Raw genomic sequence first — 26,936 nt, forward strand, 5'->3', positions numbered from 1 at the left:
ATGCTTTTCCAGAAGCAGGATTTAATGTGCAGAGTTCCCTCGCTGACTTGACCAGGGATTATGTTTTTCTACCAGCTTCTTCTGGGAACCCATTTTGAGGAAGTCTGAAGCCTAGGTTTAAGTCTTGCTTCTGCCTCTGATTTCCTTTGTGTGCCTGGATGACTCTGTGTATGCCACATACCCTGTGAGGGACTTTGACCTGTTCCTTTTCCCTCTACTCCTAACCTGCTGCTACCTCAACATCTACCACTTCATCAGTTTTTCTTCTGAGCCAGGAATTCTCTGACTTATTTCTCTGATCTGAATCCATGTTCTTCCAGACCAGAAACTTTGAAGTCATCTCTGACCCTTCTTCATCCCTGACCATTCATCCTCTTGGTTACTGTTACTCTTCCAGTTATTAATCATTCTTTGATAGTCTTCCCAGCAGTTTCTTTTCTTTCTTTTCTAGTGTCCATTGCCTCCATCCCTCCCCATCCAGTTTGGCTCACTTCTACATCAGGTCTGTTACTCTCCACTACATTCTAATTTGAAGCTGATTTTCTCCACACTGACCTCCACACACACTGTCCCCTATTTAGAATAGTTTCCATCCTTTGTCCAAGGCCCACACAGTTGGCAGGTGGCAGAGCTCAGTCCCAACCTAGGGATTTATGAGAAAGTCCTTTCTCATCTATGATCACTCATCCTTACAACAGCCTATCAGGGAGTCTGAGCAGGAATTGTTTCTATTATATGTGGAGTCAGGGTGGGGAGAGGGTCCTGGGCCGGGAGTGCTTCAGAGGGTAACCAACCACCTGGGTTGCCTAGCAGTGAGGGGTTTCCTGAGGTAATTGATCACCCTGCTGCTGGACAGCATACCTGGTGCTGGGCATGAGCATCCTTTCTATGCCCACACAGCCTCCTAAGAGGAGATGTCTCCTCTGGCCTGATCATCTGATGTAGTCTGTGGATTATGCATACTGTGGCTTCCTAACTTCTCCTTTCTTCTACCTCTCTAGTTGGCCCCATGCTGATTGAATTTAACATTCCTGTGGATCTGGAGCTTTTGGCAAAGCAGAACCCAGAGATAAAAATGGGCGGCCGCTACACCCCCAAAGACTGCATCTCTCCTCACAAGGTGGCCATCATTATTCCATTCCGCAACCGGCAGGAGCACCTCAAGTATTGGCTGTATTATTTGCACCCAATTTTACAGCGCCAGCAGTTGGACTATGGTATCTATGTTATCAACCAGGTGAGGTCTGGGAAGATGGAGTGAGGAAGAGGGAGAATATTTATGTGCAAATGTGTGTATAATGAGTGCCGGGGGAGGGGAGTGATTCTGTAGAGTTGGTCGTTTTTTTTTGTACCGGGAATTGAACTCGGGACTTTGCACTTGCCAGGCAGGCACCGTGCCACTAAGTATAGAGTTGGTCTTTTACAATGAGCAGCCAGGTCTACCACCACTACCATCCTTATTTAAACAGTGCAATTGAATTAAATGCCAATCAGTGTGCTTGCTCATTGCTATCAACTCTGTTAGTCAAGGGAAATTGGTGGTGTGTGTGTGTGTTTTGGAAGTAGCTTTCCAACAAAATTGAGAGAAAAAAAACAACCCTAAGTATCTCAAAATAAAGCACTGATTATTTCCTATATTTGGGTAGCTGTAGATTTTCCTTTTTACCTTGAAAAACAAAACTGCCCATTTGGATGTCAGAGTTTTAGGCAACTTCAAATTTATCTAGTCACAATATTTTCCGGGGTGCCCACAGAAAACAGTGTGCTGAGTTGAGGTTGCATGGCAATCCCTGGAGAAGTGTCTGGGAAAGTCTGATTCCAGACCATCTCAGAGTCATGTGGACTGGATGAGTCTAAGAAAAGTTTCTCACTGTATATCTGATCTATATGTGTTTTAATCTTTAGACCTGTTTAGGACACTAATGCTGAAGACAGGTCAGCCTCATCACCAAGTCTGGAGTTTATCCCAAACACTTCAGCTCACATCTTTAGACTGTAACCTCTTATGTGCAGTGACATTTTTTGAAGAGACAGAGTATGCTCATGTACAAAGTCCATTTCATTTCAAGAGAAATGCTGGGTCTGCTTCAGGTAGTAAGATTGTTGGCAGCTTACTGCTTCCATCAATGTTGAGTGACTGTGCACCTTTCCTTGGACCACAAGGGAAAGTGGAAACAGCAGTCTGTCCATCCAGCATTTCTGAGGACTGCTGTGCATGGCACTGTATCCATTATGCAAGGAGATTCTGAAGAAATGTACGGTCTCACTCCTACCTGTCTTAAACCTACTTTTAGCAACCCACTTTTGTCAAGTGAGACTTTCCCAGTCAACACTATTGTTAACAATCCCAAATAGCATATGATTGGATGGTGGCTGTGAAATGCTTTGGAAACTGAGGAGAAAGCAGTGACTTGGAAGAACTAGGATATAAACTAGGTTCTAAAGATTGGGAGAGAGATGGGCTTCTCATCTGGGGCTGGTGAATGAGGATGTCAAGGAAGAAAGGAGCCTGCATGTTCTTGGAGATGGAAACGACCAGTGGTGGAGTAGGAAAGTACCAGAGGCCCTGGGATCAGGCATTGGAGCTGAGCCTGTCAGACAGAGAAGAAAAGAACAGACCCTGTTATAAAGTCTGTTAGAAAAGTAGTGGTGAGTAAATCCCTTGAGGCTGTTAGCCAAGTGAGGTACAGATCAGGGACCTTTGAACACTTGCAAGCAAGACAGTTACACATTGTGGTTCACTTTGGAAGAATATTGGAGAATGAAAGAGTGAACAGGTAAAGGTCCTACAAAATGCAGGTCACTTCAAGTATTTGTTTAAGAAAAGTCTTGTCATTTATAAACACTTGTCTAATGCCATTGAGCTTACATTGATCATAGCAAGATTCAGGAGCCTGTTGTTATTAAAGGAATGGCACTGAGCACCTAGAAGAGGAAGCCATTGTCACCAGGGCCCAGTAAGGATTACTGAGCTGCATCTTGTTTCTTTCTCATAGTTATTATACCAGTAACCAGGTAATTCACTATAGGCACAATATTGTCAGATCTGATGCCCCTCCCCCACCTGCCAGAGCAGAAGATAGACAACTGTGATCTAGTTGGTATAGTTACTAAAATGTGTACTCGATAAAGAAAGGTAAAAGAAACTGGATTCCATTCTGACGTGGAATTTCCTGTAATCTCAGCAGGAGACAGAAGGATCACAAGTTCAAGCCCAGCCCAAGCAACTTAGTGAGACCCTGCCTAAAAATAAAAAAGGGAGGGGGCAGGAATGTAGCTAAGTGCAAGGCCCTGGGTTCAGTCCCCAGTACTGGGAGGCTGGTGTGGGCAGGGGAGTAAAAGAGTTAGTGATGATGCTGAAATTTTGAGTTCAGGTAGCTACAATCAAGGAAGACTGGAAAGGATGATGTTAATTTATAGCTATGTTGAATTTTAGGTGAATGTGAGACTTACTGTTTTATGAAGTCAAAACAAATATTGGACCAGTAAAATATAGGCAGCTTAAATTTCTATAATACAGTTTACACAGATATTCCCTAGGCTTAAAATAACAGAATTCTGCATATCTTTTTTTTTTTTGGTACCAGGTATCAAACTTGGGTCCTTGTGCTTGCACAGCAGGCGGCAAAACCACTGAGCTAAATCCCTGGCCCCAGAATTCTGAATATCTTGTACTGGCTACACAATCCTGCCTGCCCCAAACACATAACCAAGCCTGCATGGATCAATGAGACCACTGTGTTGGTGAACACTAGACACTTCTTAAGAGCTACACCTTCTGCCCCTACTTTGAGATTGGAGCAAAAGAATGCTAAGTAAGGGTGGCCTTTGAGACATCTAGTCCAAGAGTTCCTAGATATGTTTGAGGAAGGCATATCTCATTCTTGTGCCTTTAGTACACAGAGGCACTGTGACCTGCTGAAGGGTTTCCTAGCTTGTCTAACCAGAGAACTTTTAGAAGAATCATCTCAAGTGATCAGAGTTGTGTGAATTGCACTTTGGGGACACAGGCCTAAATTAACACCCCCTCCCTCCTTCCTTCTTTTTTTTTTTTTTTTTGTACCGGGGATCAAACTCAGGACCTTGCGCTTGCAAGGCAGGCGTTGGAACCACTGAGCTAAATCCCCAGTCCCCTCCTTACTTTTTGTATGATAGTGGGAGCTTACTTTTTTCCTCACTCCCTCTCTTTTCTCACTTGCAACTTACCATCTGAAATATTTTATTTTTAGGACCTAGGGATATATATATAGGTCAGTGCTACAGTGCTGGCCTAACGTGATGGGGCCCCGGGTTTGATCTTCAGCACTAGTCAGTCAAGTAAAATTTCAACCATATATACATGCATTTTTTTCCTAGTCTTTTATCATTTCCTCCCCGCTCCATACTTTTTTCTTTTTCCTTTCTTTCTCCTCCAAGTATTAACTTTCTACCTTAGGAGAATCTTTTTCTTCCTGTTCCCCAGCTGATTTTATATCTTCTGTTCCAACCCTCCCCAGATTATCTTTTTGGAAAATATAGTCAGAGTCCAGATAAACAAGTCAGGAAGTGCTTCAAGTTTGCCTTACCTTTCCAGTAAACAGTATAACATATGGAAGTGGTTACAGGAACTTGAACCTTGCAGGGTGGGGAGTGCCCCCTCTAGAGCACACCCATTTACAAATTAGGAATTTCCTATCTTCTCTGATTTATAGTTATATTCTAGATGAGGAAAACAGAGATTTTCTAACACCTAGCTTTAACTTTTGCTCATTATCTATTCAACAAACAAACCGTATGGGCTATTAAGCTTCATCGGAACCTCTCACTTCTTGTCCCAAACATCCTGTGCATTTTGACTCTTCACTGTCACTCCTGTATCTGACATTAGATAGAAACATGGTAGTGGCCTCTGAGACATCTGGCCCAGGGTTATTAAATAGGTTTTTCAGTAACAGATCTTTTTCTGCCCATTTGAAATGTTATACAATCCCCCATTTACAGCAGGTCACAGTAGTGCTGTTCTCCTTGAAGTGGGGGGCATGCCCATCTCCATCTCCTTAGCTCCCCTTCAGTGTTTACACAGACTTCAGAAGCCAGACAATAAAAGTTTCTGCTCTGTGTCATAGGTGAGGAAACAGGCTCGAGAGGAAAAATGGCCAGTAGAGAATCATATATTTAACAGCTGAGCTGCAGCTCAAACCCAAACCTCTGACTCCCAAGTTTATTGTCCTCTGCCTGTATCAACAGTTGCTCTCTTGGAGGCCATTTAGCCTCTCCCTGGGGGTGTTTTGTCAAAGCCTGGTATCCAGGCTGCAAGTGATCTCCACCTGGGTTCTGTGACCACCTGGGTTCAGCCCTGGCTCTGCCACTTCCCAGATAGTGATCTTAAGTAGGATGGGAAGGGAGTTAGTGTTCACCTCATAGAGCAGTGAAGCACCTGGCAAGTGATAAATTGTTAGTAAATATTAGCTGCTACCGCTATGATTTGCGTCTTTCCTCTCCACCCTCTATTGTTCCGGGCTAGTACCAAACTGATAAATTCTTTATTGCTTTCCCTGACTCCTGCTTCATCCAGACTCAGTACCAGCATCAGGACCCTTCTTCCCAGTAGTGGCATTCATGGGGTCAAAGGGTACTGAGTATTGGTGTGAGGCAGGTCATGAAGCTCAGAGGACTCAGACACAAGTAAGTGTCTTCAGAGGAGGCTTAACTCTCAAGCCACACACACAGCAGTGAACTTTGATAAGTTTTATGCCTTATATTTCTGTCCGTAGAAAGCTGTTAACTCACCTTGTTTGGTGTGGGACCCTCCAAACACTGCGAAAACTATATCTCAAAATAAAGGTGTTTGAGGGGTGGGTGAGAGGGCCTTTACCAGTTGAGATGGATAAGAGCAAGCTGGCTTTTTTGTCTTCAGGGCCTCCACCACTTCTGCTTTAGCAGGAGATCTCATATGGGACCCAGCACATCCTATTCTTGGAGCCAAGGATACTGTTCTGAAGCATGGACATTCTAAGTTTCTCACCAGGACCCTGATTTGGAGGTGGATATAAGTGCTAACAGGGACTGCACACTGTACTCCCTCATATGCAGTGAATAGGGAGTGTACATTGTACTCCCTCATAGTCAACCAGGATTGGAAACTGTAAAGCCCAAAGTTAAGGGAAGGCAGGTTGTCACCTGTCAGCACTAGCCCAGGAAATGAAATGCAGGTACAGGATTAACCATCATAAAAATTACAGGATGGGTGAGGAGAGCAGCCACAGCTGGCCAAATAGGTATGTCATAACCATGATAGCCCTTTGCCCCAGAGACCCAGTTCTGTCGATGTAACTTCTAGTGCCTCTAGTCTCCTTACTCAGCTATCCAAGTTTTCTAGTTCTGATGATGTCACTCCCCCTCTTTAAACCTTCAGCATTTCACCACTGTGCACAACCAATGGTCTAAATGATCTGAAGTCTTGAGCCTGGCACCTGAGGACATATCACCTGACCCTGTTCTACCTCCAGCCACCCCTTCTCATCCCCCTTCACACATTGTGTGCCACAGCCACCAGGGACCCTTATTCTCACCCAGATACTTGTCCTCCCCTTATTATACCCTTGCTTATGCTATACTCTGTCTGCATGCCTCCCCCAGTGACTCTTCCTGGACATCTTTTAGCCCCCATCATACATGTACGTGCCTCATCACCTCTGTAGACTGGATTTGACCTCTTCCTGCCTACAGCTCCCAGGCCACGTGCCCCCTCCCCTTTGGTACTGGGGATCAAACTCAGGACCTTGTACTTGCGAGGCAGGTGAGGTGCCACTGTGCTAAATCCCCGGCCCCACTTGGCACTTTTTAATAAGGGGTGCTTATCTGTGTTTGTGCCTCATCCCCAGGTCTGTCTCTCTCCTACCTCCCTGACCATATAGCTCATGCACAGTCCAGTGCAGTCAGGATTTAGAACCTGCAGTGTCTTGCTGTGACTCTTGCCCATTTATTTATACCCACTTTCAGGACCTCTTGCTCCCAGTCCTCAGGCTGGGTGTGTGCCTTTTGAAAGTGAAGGCTTTTTTAGCCTGGCTAGATCTTGACCCTTGAGAACCTACCTGCACAGCCCCTCCCTGGGGCCTCTCCCCAAAGCTGCACATTGCTGACCAGGGAACACACAAGTTGCCTGTGACACTCCCATCAGGGTGACTTCTTTCCAAAAAATGCAAACAATCTATTTCAGCCCTGTGATTGTTCATGGTCATCAGATTCATTCATGGTCCTTTGAATTCTGACGACCACAATCCTCCAGTGAAGCGAATGGGTCTTTTCACTGTTCCTGCCAAGGGACAGTTACAAGAGTGAGCACATAGTGGATGGTAGCAGGGCTGGAATTTGGACAGAGGTCACCTGGGACCTAAGCAATGCCTGCCTTGCCATGTTTATTCCCAGAACACCCCACATACACTTGCCAATGCTGTGAGTCTCATTGGTCACAAGAGAGGAAGCCGCAGCTTTTGAGTAACAGCCACTGAGCCCCTGGGAGCCCTGCCTGCTTGTGAGTCTACCCTGACTCATATCCTTACCCAGGGTAGACCTTGGCCTGAAGGGCTGAGGGGAAGTAGAGGGAGGGCCCAGCTCACTGCCATGAGAAATTTTTATCTGGCTTTGAAACTTCTTCCTTCTCCTTTTCATCTGTGCCTTGTTGTAGGATGATAGGGCCAGGCTATCAAGTGAATTTGGAGAGGCCCCTTGTACTGTGAGCGAGAGCATCTGTCACCACATCTCAGCAATTTCTGTCTGTCACTGATCAGGCAGCTGGTTCCTACATGAGGTCAGGATTAGTTAGGGTAAAGCAGACTCATGGGTCTACCCCATCAGTGAGGACAGCTGTGGGGCTTGTGCCCCCCACTAGTCTAGTTTCTATCTTGGTCATCTGTGTGCCACCCCCACCCCTGCTTCCATTTCCATCTGCCCCTGCTCAGATGGACACATATGGGGATGGGATTCATGGAAGGATGAGGCTGCTATGTCCGGTGCCCTCCCCTTCCTTTGGGGCATTTGAACCTAGCTGGTTTCTCTCCCTAAAGGTACACATTGCTGACCAGGGCAGACACAGGCTGCTTGTGATACCATCCTCAGGATAACTTCCCTTTCCAGGAAAAATGCAGACAATCTACTTTATTTATTTATTTGTTTTTGTTTGTTTGTTTTGTTTTGTTTTTGTGGTTTTTTTGCAGTACCAGGGATTGAACTCTAGACCTTGCACTTGCCAGGCAGGCACAGTGCCACTGAGCTACATCCCCGGCCCCAGACAATCTACTTTAGCTCTGTGGTTGTTCGTGGTCATTAAACTTGGGAAGGAGAGGGTGTGGGAGGGGTGAGTGTGTCTGTCTGCACTGTCTAAATGCTTCCCCTTTGCCTTGTACTCTCCTCCCTGGCTGTGTCTCTCTGTTCTTCTGGGGAATGTGTTGAAGCACTTAACTGGTACTCAGTATTGCTGGTAAATTGCCTCCCTGGACATTGTTCTGGGAAATGCCATATCTCTGCTCACCTTTGACTCTGTGATAAGGAACCACAACCTATTAGGATTTTGCTTTTGCCTTGGGACAAGGGTGGTCAGAATGGGTTCTTTTTCCTTTGCAGCCTTGACATTTACTTCTCTTTCCCCTACTACTCTTCCTTGTATCCATCTACTTTTTTTCTTTTCTTTTCTTTTTTTTCCCTTCTAGTGGGGCCCTTTTGCCTTTACTTGTTAATCCTGTTTGTAGCAAAGCAAGCTGAAGGAGGAATTCTTCTCTGTGATCCGCTTCTTACTCTACACCTACCTTCTCTTCTGTATTCTCCGCCTCCTATAAAGAAAGAAAGAGGGAGGAAGGCCGACCTAACTACTGCTGCTACCCTAACTACCACCGCCACTGCTACTGCTGCTGCCACGGCCGCTACCATCACCACCCTGGTAATGTCCTCAAAGCCAATCCAGAGCTAAGGCCCTGCTGGTCAGGGAAAGCTGTGTGGGTAATTCTGTGAGTGTGCTACCCTCCCACCCTGGGGGTCTCTGAGGGAAGGGCAGGGCTCTGGCTTGCTTGGAAACAGTGAGATTACTGGAAGCCAGCTCATTGTACAGAGATCTGAGAGAGTTTGCCTTTTCTAAATTAAACCACAGTTGAGCTCATACTATATATATACAAATGTTTATGTCTTGCTTTTTGCTTAAATTCCATCCCATCAGCATCTTCCCATGTTATTTCATAGTCTTCATATTCATTACTTTCCATGTCTTCATAGTAGTTAGTCAGAAGTCTACCAGAATTAGCTTAGTTTTTCCTCTAGTAGAAGACTGTAAATAATACTGTAATGAACATCTGTGAGTCTGAAGATTATTCTCTTTTGGTGCATTCCACATTTAGTGTCATTTCTTTAGGCTGAATTTTCAGTTGTGAGATTTGGGGTTCAGAAACAGTTTCTACATTTTTATATTTCTGAATACAAATGACCAAATTGCTTTCTGAAAGAGAATCTTGTATCTGCTAAAGTATTTTTCCCAAATTTGTACCTTAAGCATCCTGGTGATGCTTAGTGCTACTATTTTGATGTATTCTGCAGAAAGGCAGGAAAGTCTCAGAGCCTCTGTCCCAGGGAGAGAGGCAGGTGTCCTACTTAGCTCCTGTGGAACCAGCATTTAAAACTGTCCTCTGTACACACTTTGTACAGGACCCTTGCCAGGCCACTCTGCAAGCTCACTTCCCCCAGCATCAAGGAAGTGACTCTTGTGAGTGATTACTTTGGCTCATAGAGAACTGCCTCCTCAGCCTGGTTCTTGATCCTGAAGGGCCCATTTCTTTCACTTGCTGGGTGAAGAGCTTATATCTCAAATCCAAATTCTGTTGAGGGCTAGGGATGCCATACCATGGATAAAACTCAGAAGCCAACTGCTAAGAATTTATTGGTGAGTGGGTATAAGCCTTGTACAAACCCAGCATTTGTATAATCTCAGGTTCTTCCCAGTAATTCTCTAGGCATCACCTCCCAGCCTGTGTGATATCCCAGGTTCCACATTTAGGCCTGCAGTAGTGGCTAGCCAGAGCTTGGGTCCTTATCTGTCACCACCCACTCTGCCAAGTTCCTTCCTCTTGGTATCAGAGTGGATATAGCAGAGCAAGCACAAGGTATTTCCAGCAAATGTTGCCACTGGCTTCCAACCTGCTCTTAGATCTATGGTGTTGAAAGCCTGGAGTAACTGGACATGGGGGTGAGAATGGCTTTGTAAGGATCGGAACTGGTGTATGAGAGCAATAGCATCTCTCCCATCATATAAAAATTCTGATTCACTGAAAGTCTTGGCAGCAACTTTATTGCTGCTGTGTCTTTTGGTGGAGGAGAAGCTAGATATGGTCTGACCCCAAGCCATCACTGTCTAAGGATATGCTGGCTGGTAACACACATGAGCCTGCCATCCAGAGAAGGAAGAGTGCTTGGACAGAACAGATCTACTAGAGAATGTTAGGACTAGGCCAAGGGGGCAGTGGCTTTCTGTAGTTGGTCATCCTCTGTCCACTGGTGCAATCATAGGAACATCACTCTTGCCTTCCTTAACCATAGTCACAGTTTTCCTAGAGATTAGACCAGGCTTGGGTGCCTTTGATGAACCCCCCACAAAGACTGCCTGCAAATGCAGTGTGTCTTCCCAGGGGGCAGGAGAGGCATGAAAGGGGAAGTGGAGCCTCTGGCCTGAGCCCCTGGGGAGACATGCTTTACTTACCCATCATTATTATCTAGGCTCCCATGTCTCTCATGTGGATCATACAGCAGCTTCCTAACTGCTCTCCTTGCCTTAATTTGGATTAAAGCACAGATCCCTCCTTGACGTGCAGTCATGCCTTAAGACTCTCTATGGCCTAAATAAAGACAGAACCTAAGTGTCTCAGCAGGTATCCAGCCCTGCCCCCCGCCCCCCGTGATTTGGCCCACCCCTACCTTCAGGTCTCATTCTGACTTCATCCATTCTGAATTTCTTGTCGTTCCTTACATGTTGTCTTTTCAGAGACTTTACTATGTGGAGCCTTTCTTTACTCCTTGAGCTGCCTTCTTCCCACATCACCACCCCCAGACTTTGTCTGGTCTTATTCTGCCTGCAGCAACCTCTGCTTACTCATTTGGGGATTTTAGATATTTTTTTGCCTGCCTTCCCATCTTCTAAGAGCAGCCAGTTGCCCTAAAATCTAGCAAGGGATACCATAGCTATAAGTCTTGTCTACTGATGTAAGACAAAACCTAACTTTAAAAATTGGGTCTTTCAAAGGGACACCTGCTCCAGTGTGCTGGATCTTTTTTTACCAATTGTGACCTCCCATGCATTTCACAGGCCTCTAAAGGTCTCTTTCTTGCACTGCTGGAGATTATCATGTGAGTCACAGGCTAATTCACTTAAGTCTTAATCCCTTTTAGAAATTCTCTCTCCATTAGAAGCGATTTGGGGGAGGAATCTTGAAGCTAACTGGGAGAGAGACAAGCAAACACTGAAGAAGGTAGGTCCTCCAGGTTCAATCCCTGAGGAGTATTTGAAAGGTCTGATGGTTCAGGGTAGATAAACACCTATTCCTGATTCCATGATAGTAGCCGACTTGTCACCAAGCAATGTGCTAAGGTCTTTTCATGTATTGTTTCCTTTAACATAACCCAGCTGGTATCATTCTCATGACACAAAATAGGAAACTGAGGCTTAGAAAGTGTGATTTGCCCAAAGTCACCTAGCTGATTAGTGAAGGAGCTGGCATTCCTGGGATAAAGATGTGTGAATCTGTTACGATTATTTATTTAGCATGGCCTGACAGTAGATGCTTGATAAGTGCACTTGAGTGAATGAAGTAGCAGATGTGCTAAATCAGTGGTGATGAATCTATGGCATGTGTGCCACAGTGGGCATGCAAACCCCTCTCTGTAAGTATGCAAGCCAAGTTGCCCAAACAGCCAAGCATCATAGTTTTTTCTAAGCTAAAACCTCAGTATTCAGGTTTAATTGCAGTGTTGGTACTTTGTGATAAATAAGCAAGTTTTGCATTGCAGTTTGGACATTCTAAAGGGTTCACCATCACTGCAATGAATATGCCTATAGAGGAGGAGCAAGATGGGGATGAGGAGTGAGATGGAAAGGATGAGCACTTCCTGTAGTAGAAGGTGGGATGGGACTTGATAGGCCTTTCTGCTTATTACGAAAGGTGAGTACCCAAGCAGTTCATCCACAGAAGCCTAGAAAATGTTTTGCTTTTCTGGAGTTCCAAGGGAGGAAGAGGACTGTATAATTTCTTTCTCTGTCCTTCTGGTATTTGTAGGGGCCCTGGTAGATAATAATATGTGCCATTGTGTACTGTACATTTCCCCTCTCCCTGGATCACACAGATAAACTCAAGATGGGAGGAGGGATGGTAGGCATGATGTACCATATAGTTCGGGTTATTTGGAAAATTGTCTGACCACTTCTAAGTGTGGTTCAGACACTGGGGAAGTTGAAGTAGCTGCTCATGTTGAAGGACTTATTCAAATTGAAGGAGCTGGGGGATAAGGGTGAAGTAGGTCTCCTTAGGTTTCTCTAGCTGCCATTGTTTCTGGGCCTTAGCTCCAGAGGGGCTCATTTATGATTCCAAATTTCCAGTTCTTAGGAGGGAAAGATTGCTTAATTCAGTCTTAGGTATTTGCTGAGATCAAACAGAGATGGCCACCAAGAGCCTCCTGCCCCAGTTTGTAGGGCACATACCAAGAAAAGGAACATGATCATGAGCTGGATAGCCAGCTACCCTTGGGGTCTTCTACTGCATGAATGCAAAATGAATTATGAGAATATTCCCTTTCATTTGTTAGAAAAGTGGTCAAGGGGTTTTGTGTTAGGAAAAGTAAGCCTGGGTTGGGATACCCCCCAGTGGATACCAGCAATTTGTTTTTACAGTAATAATTCCAATACCTTCATTGTTTTCATATGCAATTACTAAACTTTCAAATTCTTTTTGACCCATGACTTACATGGAATCAGCCAAACTCAGTGTTCCAAATCAACTCTTAACTGGCTGGACAGCCAAAGAACACAGTGTGCCTTTGGGTGCAGCCTTCTCCTTTCACCATGCATGGTTAGAAAGCTTTGTCACAGGCTGAAGAAAGGCACTCTTGTGTGTAAGGTGTTTCCTTAATTCATTTACTATTCTCTTGGCTGCTTTTTCTGACTTCCTGGTACTGATCTTAGTCTAGGTAGTTTGTTTCTGAGTCATCCACCTGAGGCCAAGTGGCAGTGGTATATCTTCTTTCTGTACACACACGCACACACACACACACACACACACACACACATGCAGGCACACAGGCAGCATTGAGAAATAAGAGTTCTAAGTCTTCTTTTAGGGGCATGAAGAAAGGATTTTGCACATTCCACTTCTGAGATTATGGATGGATTACAGGCCTGTGGGACACTTTCTTCCCAAAATGTGGGCCTTCCTTTCTTCATGATGGTGGTGTGAGGTTGGCATGAACAGCTATGTGTGAGGGATGACAGTATCAGAGTTAGTACCATCCCTACTAACCCAGGGCAATAGGTGTTGGTATGAGCAGACCCCTCTCCACAATGTCGTAATCCCTAAGAGGACTCTTTGTTTGGATCTTCCCAGAAGTGTTTGCCATCTGTCATTGTGTGTTGAAACACACCCATCAGTTTCTTTGTTCATTCATTCACTCATTCATTCATTCATCTAGCCAGCCAGCCAGCAACTGCTTATTGAGCTCTTATTACATGACAGAGGGGCACTAGGTAAATAAAAAACAAAAGGCCTCAGTCTTAGTTAAGCTTACGTTCTAGTAGGGTACACCAAAAAGAAACAAGATAAGTCAATAAAATATGCAGTACCTTTGCACCAGCACACGTGGTGCTTTGGGCCCCAGTGCCCAGCACCCTAAAGCAGGTACTTGCTATTATATATCCTTATTCAGTCACAATGTGTATCAAACTGCTTTCTACCCTACGGTGTGAGCATGTGAAAGCAGAGATTGAGTTAGGTTTGCTGTAGTTCTCTGACACTTATTTTAGTGCCAGACACATGGAAGGCACACAAAGTGGTAATAAAACTATAGTCAACCTTATGAAGAGGTTAGAAATGAAAGTCCCGTAGGCATCCAGCCATCACCAGTTTCCTGTGTGTCTTTCCTAGACTTAGTCACTAGTAAATGTAAAAATAAATGACACGTCTTTAAATGCCCTTTTCACCTTTTCTTTCAAGGGCTTCCTTATTTGTTTTCTTAACAGCTCTATTATTCCCTTTTAATGGTTGTACCATGACTTATTTAATGAGTTCCCCAGTGATGCTTATGTCGATGTTTGTAATCTTCTGTGATGCACACCTTGTACTGAATGACATTATTTACAGTTATTCACACAGATGCAAGACTTTCTGTATAGGACAGACTCCTAAAAGTGGTATTGCTAACTTAGAGCATTGACACTCAGGACTGATTTGTGAAGTAAGGGCAGGAAAATGAGGCCCAAGAGTTGACTAATGACCATGTGTAGCAGACAAGTTACCAGTCCCTGTGAGTGTTACACTCAGAGAGTTTATGGTATCTGATTTCACTTTTTTTGTTTCTGCACCAGGCTGGAGATAGTATGTTCAATCGTGCTAAACTTCTCAATATAGGCTTTCAAGAAGCCTTAAAGGACTATGACTACAACTGCTTTGTGTTCAGTGATGTGGACCTCATCCCGATGGATGATCATAATGCCTACAGGTGTTTTTCACAGCCACGACATATTTCTGTTGCAATGGACAAGTTTGGATTTAGGTAAGAGATGTTTGGTCAGAGTTTGTGGTAAATGTGTTGCCCCTTTCCATGTTGACTGGGAAATCCAGTTTCTCTGCCGTGGAGTGACTCTGAGTTCTGTGAGAAGGCCACCTCTGAGAAATGGCTGTTTTTACATCCAGAATCAGCTATTCTTTGAGAAGGAAAGAGGAAATCAGAAATTCCTGTGATCTCTGCACATCCATACAAGAAGAGGTTTTTTTTTTTTGGTACCGGAGATCGAACTCGGGTCCTTGCATTTGCGCAGCAGGCGTCGAAACCACTGAACTAAATCCCCGGCCCTGAACGGTTTTTAATGTTTGGGATGGCTCTTATCTTTAGACTCTAAACAGTTGCATGATTTTCTTACTTGCTCCTCTCACCTCCCCCATATAGTTTATAAAGCAAATTGGAATAATCCCTTCCACTCAGTTCTTGATGTTAGATTCCTCAGGAGATGTTCCTTTGGCACTTTAGGAAGGAACAAGGAACATGACTCTGGTTCCCAGCAGACCACAGGGTTCTGTTTAAACACAGAGCTCAAACTTTTCCACCAGTGTGCCCTTGGTGAAGAGGCCAATGACACCCATTCCCAGAGGTGAGGATATAATCCAAAGTATATTGACATATGAGTTCCGTGGCCTTCTAGTCCATTGTTTTCTCTTAAAATTAAATAAGATGGGAGTGTAGCTTAGTATTAAAGTGCTTGCCTAGCATGCATAAGGATTTGTGTTTGATCCTTAGCCTCACTCCTCAAAAAAACTTAAAAGTAAATAAGCATGCATTTTGTTCCATAATTTATCCGTGTTTGTATTAACATTAAAAAGTTTAAAATTATGACTCTCCATTGAATAACATAACCTTTTCCATCCATGCTTTAAATAAACTTGAAACTTCAGGAAGCTGTGCTATGAGGTATGCTGTGTGTTAAGTATTCCTGGTTTAGGCTGAGTACCCAGTGTATTTGGCCTGTTGTGTAGATACAGCTACTTTCTACCACTCATTTTCTCATTTTTTTTCTTCCTACCCTTCATTGCTAGGGGCTTGAGGGCTGTGAGATGAATACAGGATATAGGAGCTAAACTTGGTATCTTAAAAAGAGAAAATTTGAATGGAAAATCACATTTAACCTCTTCAGAAATCTCAGCTCTTCCCTCCCTCCCTTTTTGTGTATCTTCTCTTTGAAATACAGAGATTTGTACCCTGACCCCTCTTTATTTCTCCTTTGTAGCATGAGGGTAAGCCAGGATGCGGCCTAAATGACCATTCAACTCTTTACCACAACACTGTGCTTGGTTTACAGAGAACCAGTCAGGTTTGGGGGACAGGACAGATACGTAAGAGAAAGCAGCAGACAGCAAAACCAGGTCTTGTCAACTTAGCATGTATTTCCACTGAAGTGCCTAAGAATCCATGTCTATAAAAAATTGATTATCAAAGTGCTTTATTGAAGGGGCTAGGAATTTAGCTCAGTGGTGCCACCGCCTGCCTCACAAGCACAAGATCTTGAGTCCAATCCTCAGTATCAAAAAACCCACAACTCTTTATTGGTCTAACCACCTCTAATTTAAAGCTTAACTTTAAAGGTATAGGCAGTAGCATGAGGTGTTACCAAGGGTGAGCCCTAAGCAATGTCAACTAATTACAAATGTACTACTTTACATCTATGAAAGCAGGCCCCCAAAGATCTTCATTTATGGATACTTGCAATCAAATTCCTGATACATTAAAATGATTGTGTCTTAATTTCCTGTGTCATGTATGACTTGACTGGCTTCTCCGTGAGTCTTAGCTAGAGTTTAATTTGTAGTGATGGGTTGTAGTTCCTTTGGAGTCCAGTGAGAGCCTAAGTGTGGTTTGGAACTGCACTTAGGGTTGACATAAGACCAAAGAAGGCATTGGAGAACCCATGGGAAGACCTTTGTATGGCCTTGGGGGCACATTCTAATTCTTGACATTTCCTACCAGTGCTTTTTCTGTGTCCCTCAAGAGTCTTCTGTTCATAGCCATTAAAATATTGAAATATAAGAAGGTATATGGAAGGATGAGAGCCCAGATGCTTGCTTCTTGGAAATATGTAAAAAAAAATATTTTCATCCTTATGCATTTTCCTAAGTCAGGATAAAGTAGAAATTTCAAAGGAAACTTTGTATGGGCAAATTTTGAGAATTATGCTTCAATTGTAAGGGTTAGTGTTCAAGCCAGTATATCCTTGGAAGAATGAAAGCTAGACTGATAAATAGGACAGGATGAGAAAGGGGGCTCAACAGAGTGGGCACTGGGAGACTAATGCAATCACAGGTTCAAGACCTCTGGATAAGGTCTTCTTTACAAGAGCAGGGCACATAGGAAGCAGATGGCTGAGCCACAGTGGAAGAACTGGGCTTATGCCCCCTCTTGTCACTGACTAGGTTTCTAAATAACCACAGAAACATCACTACATTCTTGGGAAGAGGCATGTATGTATGTATGTATTTGCAACACTGGGGATTCAACCCAAGGCCTTTGCTTTGGGCTACATCCCCAGCCCTTTAAAAATTTTTTTGAGATATGGTCTCTAAGTCACTAAATAGCCCAGGCTGAACTCAGTTCCTCTGCCTCAGCCTCCCAGAGCAGGCTGTGCACCTGGGATCACAGATGTGCACCAGTACACCTGGATTTTGATATCTGTGTCTTTTCCCAGATAATCTGAACCTTGATATAAAAGCAAACAAAACAAAACAGCATCATAAGCCCCCATCAAAGGATTCCAGAGAATAAAAGCAGCAAACTTTATTTTGGGGATATCAAAACTTATTAACCATGGGTTCTCTGTGTCTGTTTTTTCCCCAGCCTACCTTATGTTCAGTATTTTGGAGGTGTCTCTGCTCTAAGTAAACAACAGTTTCTTGCCATCAATGGATTTCCTAATAATTATTGGGGCTGGGGCGGAGAAGATGATGACATTTTTAACAGGTAATAGTCACAGCTTAGAACTGTTTCTTTCCAGTCAGCCTTCACTGTCAGTTTTTGAATCAGTGCTTGGTTATTTATGGTGATTGACTCTCAGGAGGAATGCAGTTCCCACCCAGCCCAGACCCTCAGGAGTGTACTCCTGTAGGTCCTGTAGGTGCAGAGCAGTGTTTCTAGATACTGAGATTTTTGGATTAGTTTTGGAAAATGTAAAAGGGAAACCAAGTAAAGGGTTTACTTTGATTTGCCACATGCCATTTTGTACTAAAGAGTAAACCTACATCCCAGTAAAAATTATCTTAGTTGTATTTTCCTTTTGGTGTGAAATGTTTCCTTGGGCAGAATCCTAACTCTGTTCATAGGATATTTATCTTATTTTTATTTTGGAGTATATTTACCATACACTAAAGAAGATGTCTAATGAACTTTCATTGACACACTTGGTTTATAGCCATCTTGGTGTGGCCAGTCCTGCCCCTCCACATGCTAGGGCATTTGGAACACCTTCTGCTTGATCCTGCCTGGCAGTGGAACCTTCAGTTCTGCCATTTGCAGATCAGAAACACCTCTCTGGGGGCCAGTCTGAACTTCTGTGATGCCACAATATACCCAGATGCAGCCTTCCTGAATTAGCGTCCCATTAACAGAAAAGTGTCTGTCAGAGCAACACTCAAGATATTTGAGGTTACCATTGTATGAGAAGTTGACATAGATCCAAGTCTTCAATATAGGCCTTAAAGAAAACTTAACTATTAGGTTATTATCAGACTGCTTATCAAGCTTGCCATATATTGCACCCAGGGCACTGTGCCAAACAGGCCTCCTGAGGAGGACACTGGAGCCCTGAACACAGGGCCCAGACAGAAACAAACCCACTTGCACAGAGCCACAGCTCTTCAAGGACTCCGGACTGCTCTAGTAGTGTACAGGACTGATCAGATTCCACAGACCTAAAAGCTGAGGGTGGCCGGAGAGGGAGGGGGCATTGAGGACTGACATACAAAGGTTGTGGGACTAAAAGGATTGGTGGTGTGTCACGCAGCCTTCTCAAAGGTAAGTTTATTGTGCACCTCCTTAACTGTGTACCAGGCATAAGATCAGCACTTTGGGGAAGGCAAGGCCAGAAACTTTTAGGTCAGCCCAGATTGCCCAGTATTGCTTCTAACTTTGGTATTTGTGCTGTCAAAACTTTGATTTTGGTCCTCAGTCCTTTCCCTTGGGCCAACACAGAATCCTCTGCCCTATTCTGGCTGTCGCTGGTCTTGCTCTGTGCACTCCATTCTCAAACTGTGTACCAAAGACACTTCTCCATGGTCAAAGTCATTTGGGAAACACTGTACATTGTGTCCTTCTGACATTGGCATTGTTTCTTAGTGTACTCGGAGAAGGCTGTATGATTTAGCCTTTGTCTTTCTTTTCAGCTGCATCCCCTGCCACTTCCTACCCCGCACCCTTTTGTCAGCACCTGGAGTTTACATTGCTACACTCCCCTTACTCTCACCTCCTCTACCTTCGCATACACTGTCCTGGCTGCCCAAACTGTGCTGGCAGCCACCTGTTTGTCCTCACAACTTGGCTCTGCTTCTCTCTCTGTGCGGTCCTGACCCTTCCTTCCCCTTCAGTCTGGCTTTGAAGGCATCTGAGCATCCACACTAAGTTCTATGAGTATAGATATCCCCAGCTTGGCATATGCTAGTCAGCACCACAAACTGCAGAACCAGGAATGAAAAGACATGGAGTAGAAGTGTGAGTTTTAACTAATGTTGCTCTGGGCTGGGTCCCAGCATGATGCTGGAGTTTGAATGGAGTAAGGACAGCAAAGCAGACGGGTGGATGGGAGGACAGTCTTGTAACTTGGGCTGTCACACTGAAGCCTTATGGTAGCTCTGTGATGGTGACTTATCCCTTTACTCTTTGCAGATTAGTTTTTAAAGGCATGTCTATATCTCGCCCAAATGCTGTGGTTGGGAGGTGTCGCATGATCCGCCATTCAAGAGACAAGAAAAATGAACCCAATCCTCAGAGGTGTGTTTGTTCATATTCCTTTTTCTTCACCCTTTAAAATGGGGCAGGCTGCAGGGCCAAGGCTGTGGAGAGGGCTCTGTGCCCCTATGAAAATGGAGGTGTTCAGTCTGTGAGCAGGGGCCAGGTGAGAAGGAGGGTGGTGGGAAAAGTACATTTTAGTCATTTCTTGTATTTCTCTTTTGACGGCTTTTCCTCCCCTTTTTTCCTTGCAGGTTTTCCCGAATTGCACACACAAAGGAGACAATGCACTCTGATGGATTGAACTCACTCACCTACCAGGTGTTGGACATAGAAAGATACCAATTATATACCAAAATCACAGTGGATGTTGGGACAACAAGCTAGCGTTTTGGTACAAATAAGAGACTGAAAATGGCCAGAGACCTCTGCTGTGTGTCTTTGTCAGTCTGTTGGGATGGTCCCTCTCATTTGTACAATCTGAATAATAAGTCCCCTCCCTCATCATTCGGACACCTTTCCAGATGAGCAGAAGGAGTGGAATATTTTGTCTCCAACTTGGCTTGGCATGTGACTTCTTAGCAGTACAAAGTGTTTATCAGTGTAGAAGCTGTCGGTCTTTGGGGGCTTCTTGACATGTTCACAGTGTCACCCAAAGCCTCAGAACTGTGCACAGCTCAAAATTGGTGACTGTGGGACTCAGTCCCACTGATGAAACTGCTAAATTGTGAAATGGGTAAGAATTTTGCTTTAAATTGTGATGTTTTTATTACTTCATGAAAAATTGGAGTCTGCTGCTGAAATTGGTTGGTATGATATCTTTTGGTTGTAAAGTTTTAACAGAAAAACACAAAATCTCAACAAGTTTCATATTACGTCCCCTCCCTCACCCTCTTTCAGTGGTATGCAATCACTGTGTGTTATGTGTGACTTTTCATAGCAAAAGAATTTTAAAACTTGAGCCTTGAACCTTTGTCCTGCTTATGTATGAATCTCAAGGCAACTTTAGCCATCAGAGCAAAGGCCCTGGGTATTTAATCTCACTTACAGTGCCTATCTTCAAGTTGTCTGATTTCTGAATGTAAAGTTTTTTTTTTAAAGAAGCAACTTGTAGTATTTTTAAAAACAAATCAAATTCTAATTATGGTCTAGCTTGATTTTGTGTTGATCCAAATTTGCATAGCTGTTTAGTGTTAAGTTGTGACAATTTATTTTTCTGGGCATGTTATGTAAACTTGAATTTCCTCTGTATTTTTTATTGTGGGGTTTTAAATGTGGGAGAGGATTGAACATTTTTTAGGAGAAAAAAAAATGTGTCCTGTAATGGCCACAAATGGGCCTCTCAGGGGGCCGGGGATTTAGCTCAGTGGTTCTGGCGCCTGCTGCACAAGTGCAAGGTCCTGAGTTCGATCCCCGGTACCAAAAAAAAAAAAAAAAAAAAAAAAGATGGGCCTCTTGATTTAGCTGGCAGGCCAGGTTTTATGAAGAGCAAAATCACCTTTGGATCTTTTGATGTGGGTAAGGCCTTCTGGTCAGCATTATCCTGCCAGACCTCTGGGGCAGAGACCTGAGAGCCAGGCTCAGCCTCCTGGGCAGAACTCTCCACCTCCCCCACCATCCCCAGGTGGGCCTCCCATGACTGACCCCATGAGGGCTTAGGTAGGCTGTGGGCTTGTAAATAACAGCAGTCGGTTGTTTACCACCCCCTAGCTCCTCCCCAGCTGGAGGGAACCTCTGTTCAGGCTGAGACTGCCTTCCCAGAGCCTCTGTGGCCACACTCCTTGGCTTACCCTGCATTACCAGTTCTTTCTCCTTCCTCCCTGCTCTGCCTTTCTTCTTTCTTCCTCTCCCGTTTAGTTCCTTTGTCTCTTGCCTGTTCCCTAAAATTTGCCTGTGGCACTCAGGGTCAAACAGACTATTCATTCTCCAGCATGACTGTGCCTTTTAATTAGTGATCTAGAAAGTTCAGCTGTACCCACACCCCCAGCTCCCCCTGAGAACTCTGGTGCCTAAAGCCTCTCATCCCCCCTCAGGGTTTTAGCAGGTGCTCCCACCCCTGTGAAGTCCAGCCACAGGGGCCTTCACAAACCCACCTCTCCTCCCCTGGGATGTGTAGCAGCCTGGGATGAGATGGCAGGAGGCACTCCTACCACAAAATGCCTCTCCAAGATCCATCCTGGGCTTAGATCCTAAGGTTCAGCTGCTTAATCCTAGGCTTGAGGCTTTTGCCCTGGCAGGCAGGACCCAAGCTACTGCCCTCCTGGGGACCAGCCCTGAGTGTAGAGGCTGAGCTGATACCTGGACCCTAATTCTACCTGTGCCTTTATCATTTTGAGCATCTTGAATATTGACCTGGTTCTTTTTTTTTTTATTTTCCAAAAGTCTTAGTATTGGTTAGACATTATCTCCCTCTGCAGAAGCAGCCAGGCCTATGCAGAGTATTCCTCCATCGGTTCCCCATGCCTTAAAGTGATGTTATTAAAACACATTGCACTGGGCCAGGGATTTAGCTTAGTGGTTCCGCCGCCTGTCTTGCAAGCACAAGGACCCAAGTTCGATCCCCGGTACAAAAAAAAAAACAAAACACATTGCACTGACAGAGAGATTTGAGAAATGCAGAAGCCTTTCTGTTCCTAGATCCTGACTTTTCCAAAGTGCCTTAAAAGAAAGGAAACAAATGCCCTGAATGGTGACTTTTAAATTATTTCCTTCACTCTTAAAATTCTGCATTTTCTTGTTTCTTTCTTTCCTGTTGCGTTTTCGTTGATATGAGTATGTGGTTCATTCTCAGAACCAAGGGAAATTCTGCTTCACCTGTACCCCCTACTTGCTGACTTTCCAGGGCTGTCAGGGGATATCCCCAAGCCCAAGGACATTTTCCCAGCCCATGAAATGCTGTGGATCTGGTTTCCTCGCTGGAAATTCCAGGGCTGAGAATTCAGGGAGCATTTCCTTCTCCTAGGAGTTACTACCATGGAGTTGTCATATGCTGTGCTTTTCTCTGTGTTCACCCTGTTGCTGGTGACTCCATGTGAAGTGACCTTTGGGAAAGATCAAAGTTGGCACAGGAGAGTAAAGAAGATGCTGTACTGGTTTTTAGCCTGACCAGAGTCTCCGCTGACCACTGCCCTGGGTGTGGGGTGCCCCATACAACCAGGAAACAACTTTCATGTCCTCGAGACCTGTTGTGCTATGTATTTTTATTTCTTGAATATGCAAATATGTGTATTTTCTGTGTGGGGGGGACAATATCTGACCTTGATGTACAGAACAGACAATTGTATTTTTGCCTGTGAAATCCAGTAATATAACATGAATAAATGCCCCTATCTTTGTAACTGTGGGTGGCTTTGCTTCTGATTTTGGACTACTACAGAGCTGGGGCTGCCTGCTGGGAGGATCTGAGGAAAGCAAAGATCTGCCTCTCCTATGCCTATCTTGCTGGGGATATCATGGCTGTGGGGTTGGCTGGGGTACAAATGCCTCCCTGGAATCAGAAGTTGCCCCATCTTAGCCCTGTTTTCCTTATCTGTAAATGTGGATAGACACACATGGAGACTTTTTTAGGGCTTAAAAGAGATGATATATTTAAACCAATGACTGATCCTTCACAGGTCCTTACCACATGGAATCTAGTGTCATTTCAAAGTAGAATTTTCCCTACCAGTTTTTGGTCACATTTCCTATTTTCAACAAATGCCAAGATAGTTCAGTACAGATTTCAGAGTGTGTTTATGGTGTAACTTAAATGGCATTATCCAAAATAAGGTTTCCAGGAAAGTTAACCAAGGGCTCTAAAGGCCTTAGTTGTTACCTAAGTACTTGAGACAGTAAGTGTCTGGGGTGCATTCTCCTTGGTGGCCCTAGTCAGGCACCAGCAACCTCTCCCATTCTGGTTGCGTTGAATTTGCACTCCTAAAGAAGTGGGCTAGAGGACACCAGTGTGTGGAATTGGCCGATCTGCAGCCCATACCAAGGGAGCTGTAGGCTCTGTTAGTATGAAGCTTGAATGTGAGGATTAGTTAGGAAACAGGAGCTGAGGGCACAGCCCCTCAGGGCCACCCCAGAGCCATCTGGCTGTCTCTGTCCATCATTGTGACTGCTATAGGGATCTCTGGTAAACCTAGGCTTGAGCAGGGGTGGCCCACATTCAGCTCTGACCTTTAAATAAGATACCTCTGGACCTTTGGACGTAATACTTTTCTTACAGATTCTGAAAAACCAGTGTTTTTTTCTTTCTTACACTAGCATTCTCATGACTTCATTTCTGATACTGGTGGGCACCAGCTGGGTTACTATAGTATAACTGACTTTCACATTGTCATACTTGGAGTGGGATCCCAGAGGCTAAGAGTTCAGCCATAAGACTGCCCCCATATCAAATACCAATCACAAACGGTAGTTTGTGACCTGTGCTTCTGACGCTATAGATTGGGGTTCCCACAACCCCCTCTTAGCATTCAATTAATTTACTAGGATGGCTCACAGAACTCAGGGAATAAATTTATACTTACTGGTTTATTATTACAGGGCATGACAGAGGATACCAATAAACAGCCAGATGAAGAGAGGCTTAGGGCCAGGCCTATGGAAGGGGAGAGAAGCCTCTGCTCTCTCCCAGTGTGCCTCAGGTGCCTCCCTGTGTTAGCTGTCTGGAAGCTCATCCCATCCCTGTCCTTTAGACACCACATAAGCATCTATATTCTGTCAGCATGGCTTGCTACATCATTGGCCATTGCTGATCCATGCAACCTGCAGCCCCTCTCCTGCCTGGAACATGGTGGGTAGGGCTGAAAGTTCCAAACTGATAATCACAGCTTGTTCTTTCAGGTTACTAGCCCCCATCTAGTAGCCCATCAAGAGTCACCTCACTGGAACTAAAAATACTCCTGTCACACAGGAAATGCCAAAGAATTGAGAGCTCTGCATCAGGAACTAGGGTCAGAGACCAAATATTAGAATGAAAGATTTTCTTTACACCCCTGTTGCTCAGGAGATTGTGAAGGTTTTAGGAACCCTGTACCAGAAACTAGAGGCAAAGATCAAAAATATATTTATTAAATCAAAGTGTCACACAGAGCTTTGCACCCTGTAAGGTCTGGGTTAAAAGACCACAGTGGACCAGTGATGAATGTCATTATATTGTATACCTAAAATGTACCAATAAAATTAATTTAAAACTTTTAATCTTCAAATACCATTAAAAGAATGAAAACAAGTAAAAGAAAAAAAAAGACCATAGGGCCAGGGATTTAGCTCAGTGGTTCTGGTGCCTGCCTTGCAAGCGCAAAGTCTGGAGTTCGATCCCTGGTACCAAAAAACTCCCCCAAAACAAAAAAAAAAGACCACAGTGGAAAGTAAGTTCTCCCTTCTCTCTCCAAGGACATGTCCACACATATACATTCACACTAGCATGTACATGTTCCTATGACAAGCCAGAAGGCCTGAGTTCACATCTTGCTGCTGGCTCTTACCAGTTCTGTGACAGAAAGTGACTTCTCTGCCTCAGTTCCACGATCCGTGTAATAGGTATAATAACTATTTCTTATAGTTAAGAAAACAAGGAGAGCTGGCACAGTGGTGTACACCTGTAATCCCAGCACTTGGGAGCATGAGGAAGGAAGATTGAGATCTGAAGCTAGCTTGGATTACATAGCTAGATCATGGCCAACCTGGGGCTACATAGTGAGACCCTCCAAAAACAAAAAACTCACCATCAACAACAGCCAAAAAACAAAAACAAAACCCACCATCAACAACAACCAAAAAACCCCGAAAACATTGAGTTAATAATTACAAATTACTGGCAGGGAATTTAGCTCAGTGGCACCATGCCTTCCTTGCAAGCGCAAGGTCCTGAGTTCCATCCCCGGTTCCGGAAAAAAAAAAAATCACAAATTACGTTGAATATGCCTTGTTCATAAGAAGCATTATGTGTCGTAGCTACTGCATTTTAAAAAAGGCTCGTGAGCACTTGGGTTGACACATACATGGATTTCTATATATACATCACACAGATATATCCCCCAAGTGTTAGGGACCTTCCTTTTTCATCTTCTCAGGTGCATGTCTGTAACTTTGCTGTGGGAGTTGGGTGGGTGAACATCAGGGTAACTGTTCCTCCTCCAGAGATGCCCAGGACTTCACTAGGAATGATTTCTCCCACCTCACTTGAGAGAAGGTGTTTGGAATGGCGGCCTTGGGGTAGAGGGAGACTGACTCCCCTCACAAGCACACTTGATCATGGGTTCCAATGGACCAGGAAGGGAGGTACAGGGAGGAAGGGAGCCATGGACATTCTCCTGGGCTTGGTCATTTCCTTGAGAAATGCTGCCTGTGTCTTCCCCTTCACACAGGATTCAGAACCAAGTCTGAGCCAGGCAGAGCCCAATAACCATGAGGGTGGATTTGGTGGGCACCAGATTCCCCCATATGCTACCTCTTTCCCATGGGTGAATATGACCTGGGTGCCAAATCACTGACATACGGACATCTGGAGGCAGGGCTGTGGTGCCCTGGGAGGAAGGTGTCTGTAAGATATATAAGTGGAGCTTCCCTTGCAAGGAGAATTTGCTGCTCTTGACTGAGGCAAGCTGTGCATGGGGAGGGTGAGGGAGTGGGCAGGAAATGAGATGACCATATTTCTTGTTCCAATTTCTAGCACACACCTAGGCTCCCTTCCTCTTCGTTCTTCTAGGAAGTGGGAGTTCAGACATTCATAGGGGCTAATTTCTTAGAATCAGAATAGTTCTTACCCTGTTTGAAAGTAAATGAGGTTCATCTGGCTGAGCTGGTCATGCCAGATGAGCCTCATTTCCTTCTTTGGCAGAGAGTCTCCAGGCAGGGAATGATGGCTGCTGCCTTCATCTAGGCTTCAGGACCTGTATCGAGGTGTGAGGCAGAGGAATCTGTGGAGCATGGTTGTTATGGGATGATAAGGTAATAGGCTGAGAATCAGAGGAACATCACACTCCAAGGACATCTGACCCTCTGCTGGGGATTTAGCTCAGTAGTTCTGCTGCCTGCCTCGCAAGCACAAGGTACTGAGTTCGATCTTCGGTACCAAAAAAAAAAAAAGATAAATACTGTAGAATATTATTTATGAGTTTCCTAAAGTGGTCAAATTCATGGACAGAAAGTAGAATGGTAGTTGCCATGGGCTGGGGAAGAGGAAAATAGGGACTTAGTGTTACATGAACATGAAGTTCTAATTGGGGGAGATGATGGAGGTA

At 44.4% G+C, this 26,936-nt stretch overlaps 1 protein-coding gene across 2 annotated transcripts in view; it reads left to right on the forward strand.

Moving 5' to 3' along the window:
• The window catches only part of B4galt1 (beta-1,4-galactosyltransferase 1), a 53,982-nt gene extending 30,940 nt beyond the window's left edge, over positions 1-23,042 (forward strand). Inside the window, exons 2-6 of one of the 2 annotated variants that reach the window (XM_004838395.4) lie at positions 1,002-1,237; positions 14,585-14,772; positions 17,602-17,724; positions 19,642-19,746; positions 19,959-23,042. In XM_004838395.4, the coding sequence (XP_004838452.1) occupies positions 1,002-1,237; positions 14,585-14,772; positions 17,602-17,724; positions 19,642-19,746; positions 19,959-20,091 (785 nt within the window). In that variant the 3' untranslated portion in view covers positions 20,092-23,042. The remainder of the gene's footprint in view (positions 1-1,001; positions 1,238-14,584; positions 14,773-17,601; positions 17,725-19,641; positions 19,747-19,958) is intronic. The other variant, XM_004838396.4, reaches the window with a different exon arrangement.
• The last annotated feature ends 3,894 nt before the right edge of the window (positions 23,043-26,936 follow it).

The sequence above is a fragment of the Heterocephalus glaber genome, unplaced genomic scaffold (genome assembly GCF_053883595.1).
Source record: "Heterocephalus glaber isolate CG9 unplaced genomic scaffold, H.glaber_assembly_v1.0 deba00001481, whole genome shotgun sequence".
NCBI classification, from domain to species: Eukaryota; Metazoa; Chordata; class Mammalia; order Rodentia; family Bathyergidae; genus Heterocephalus; species Heterocephalus glaber.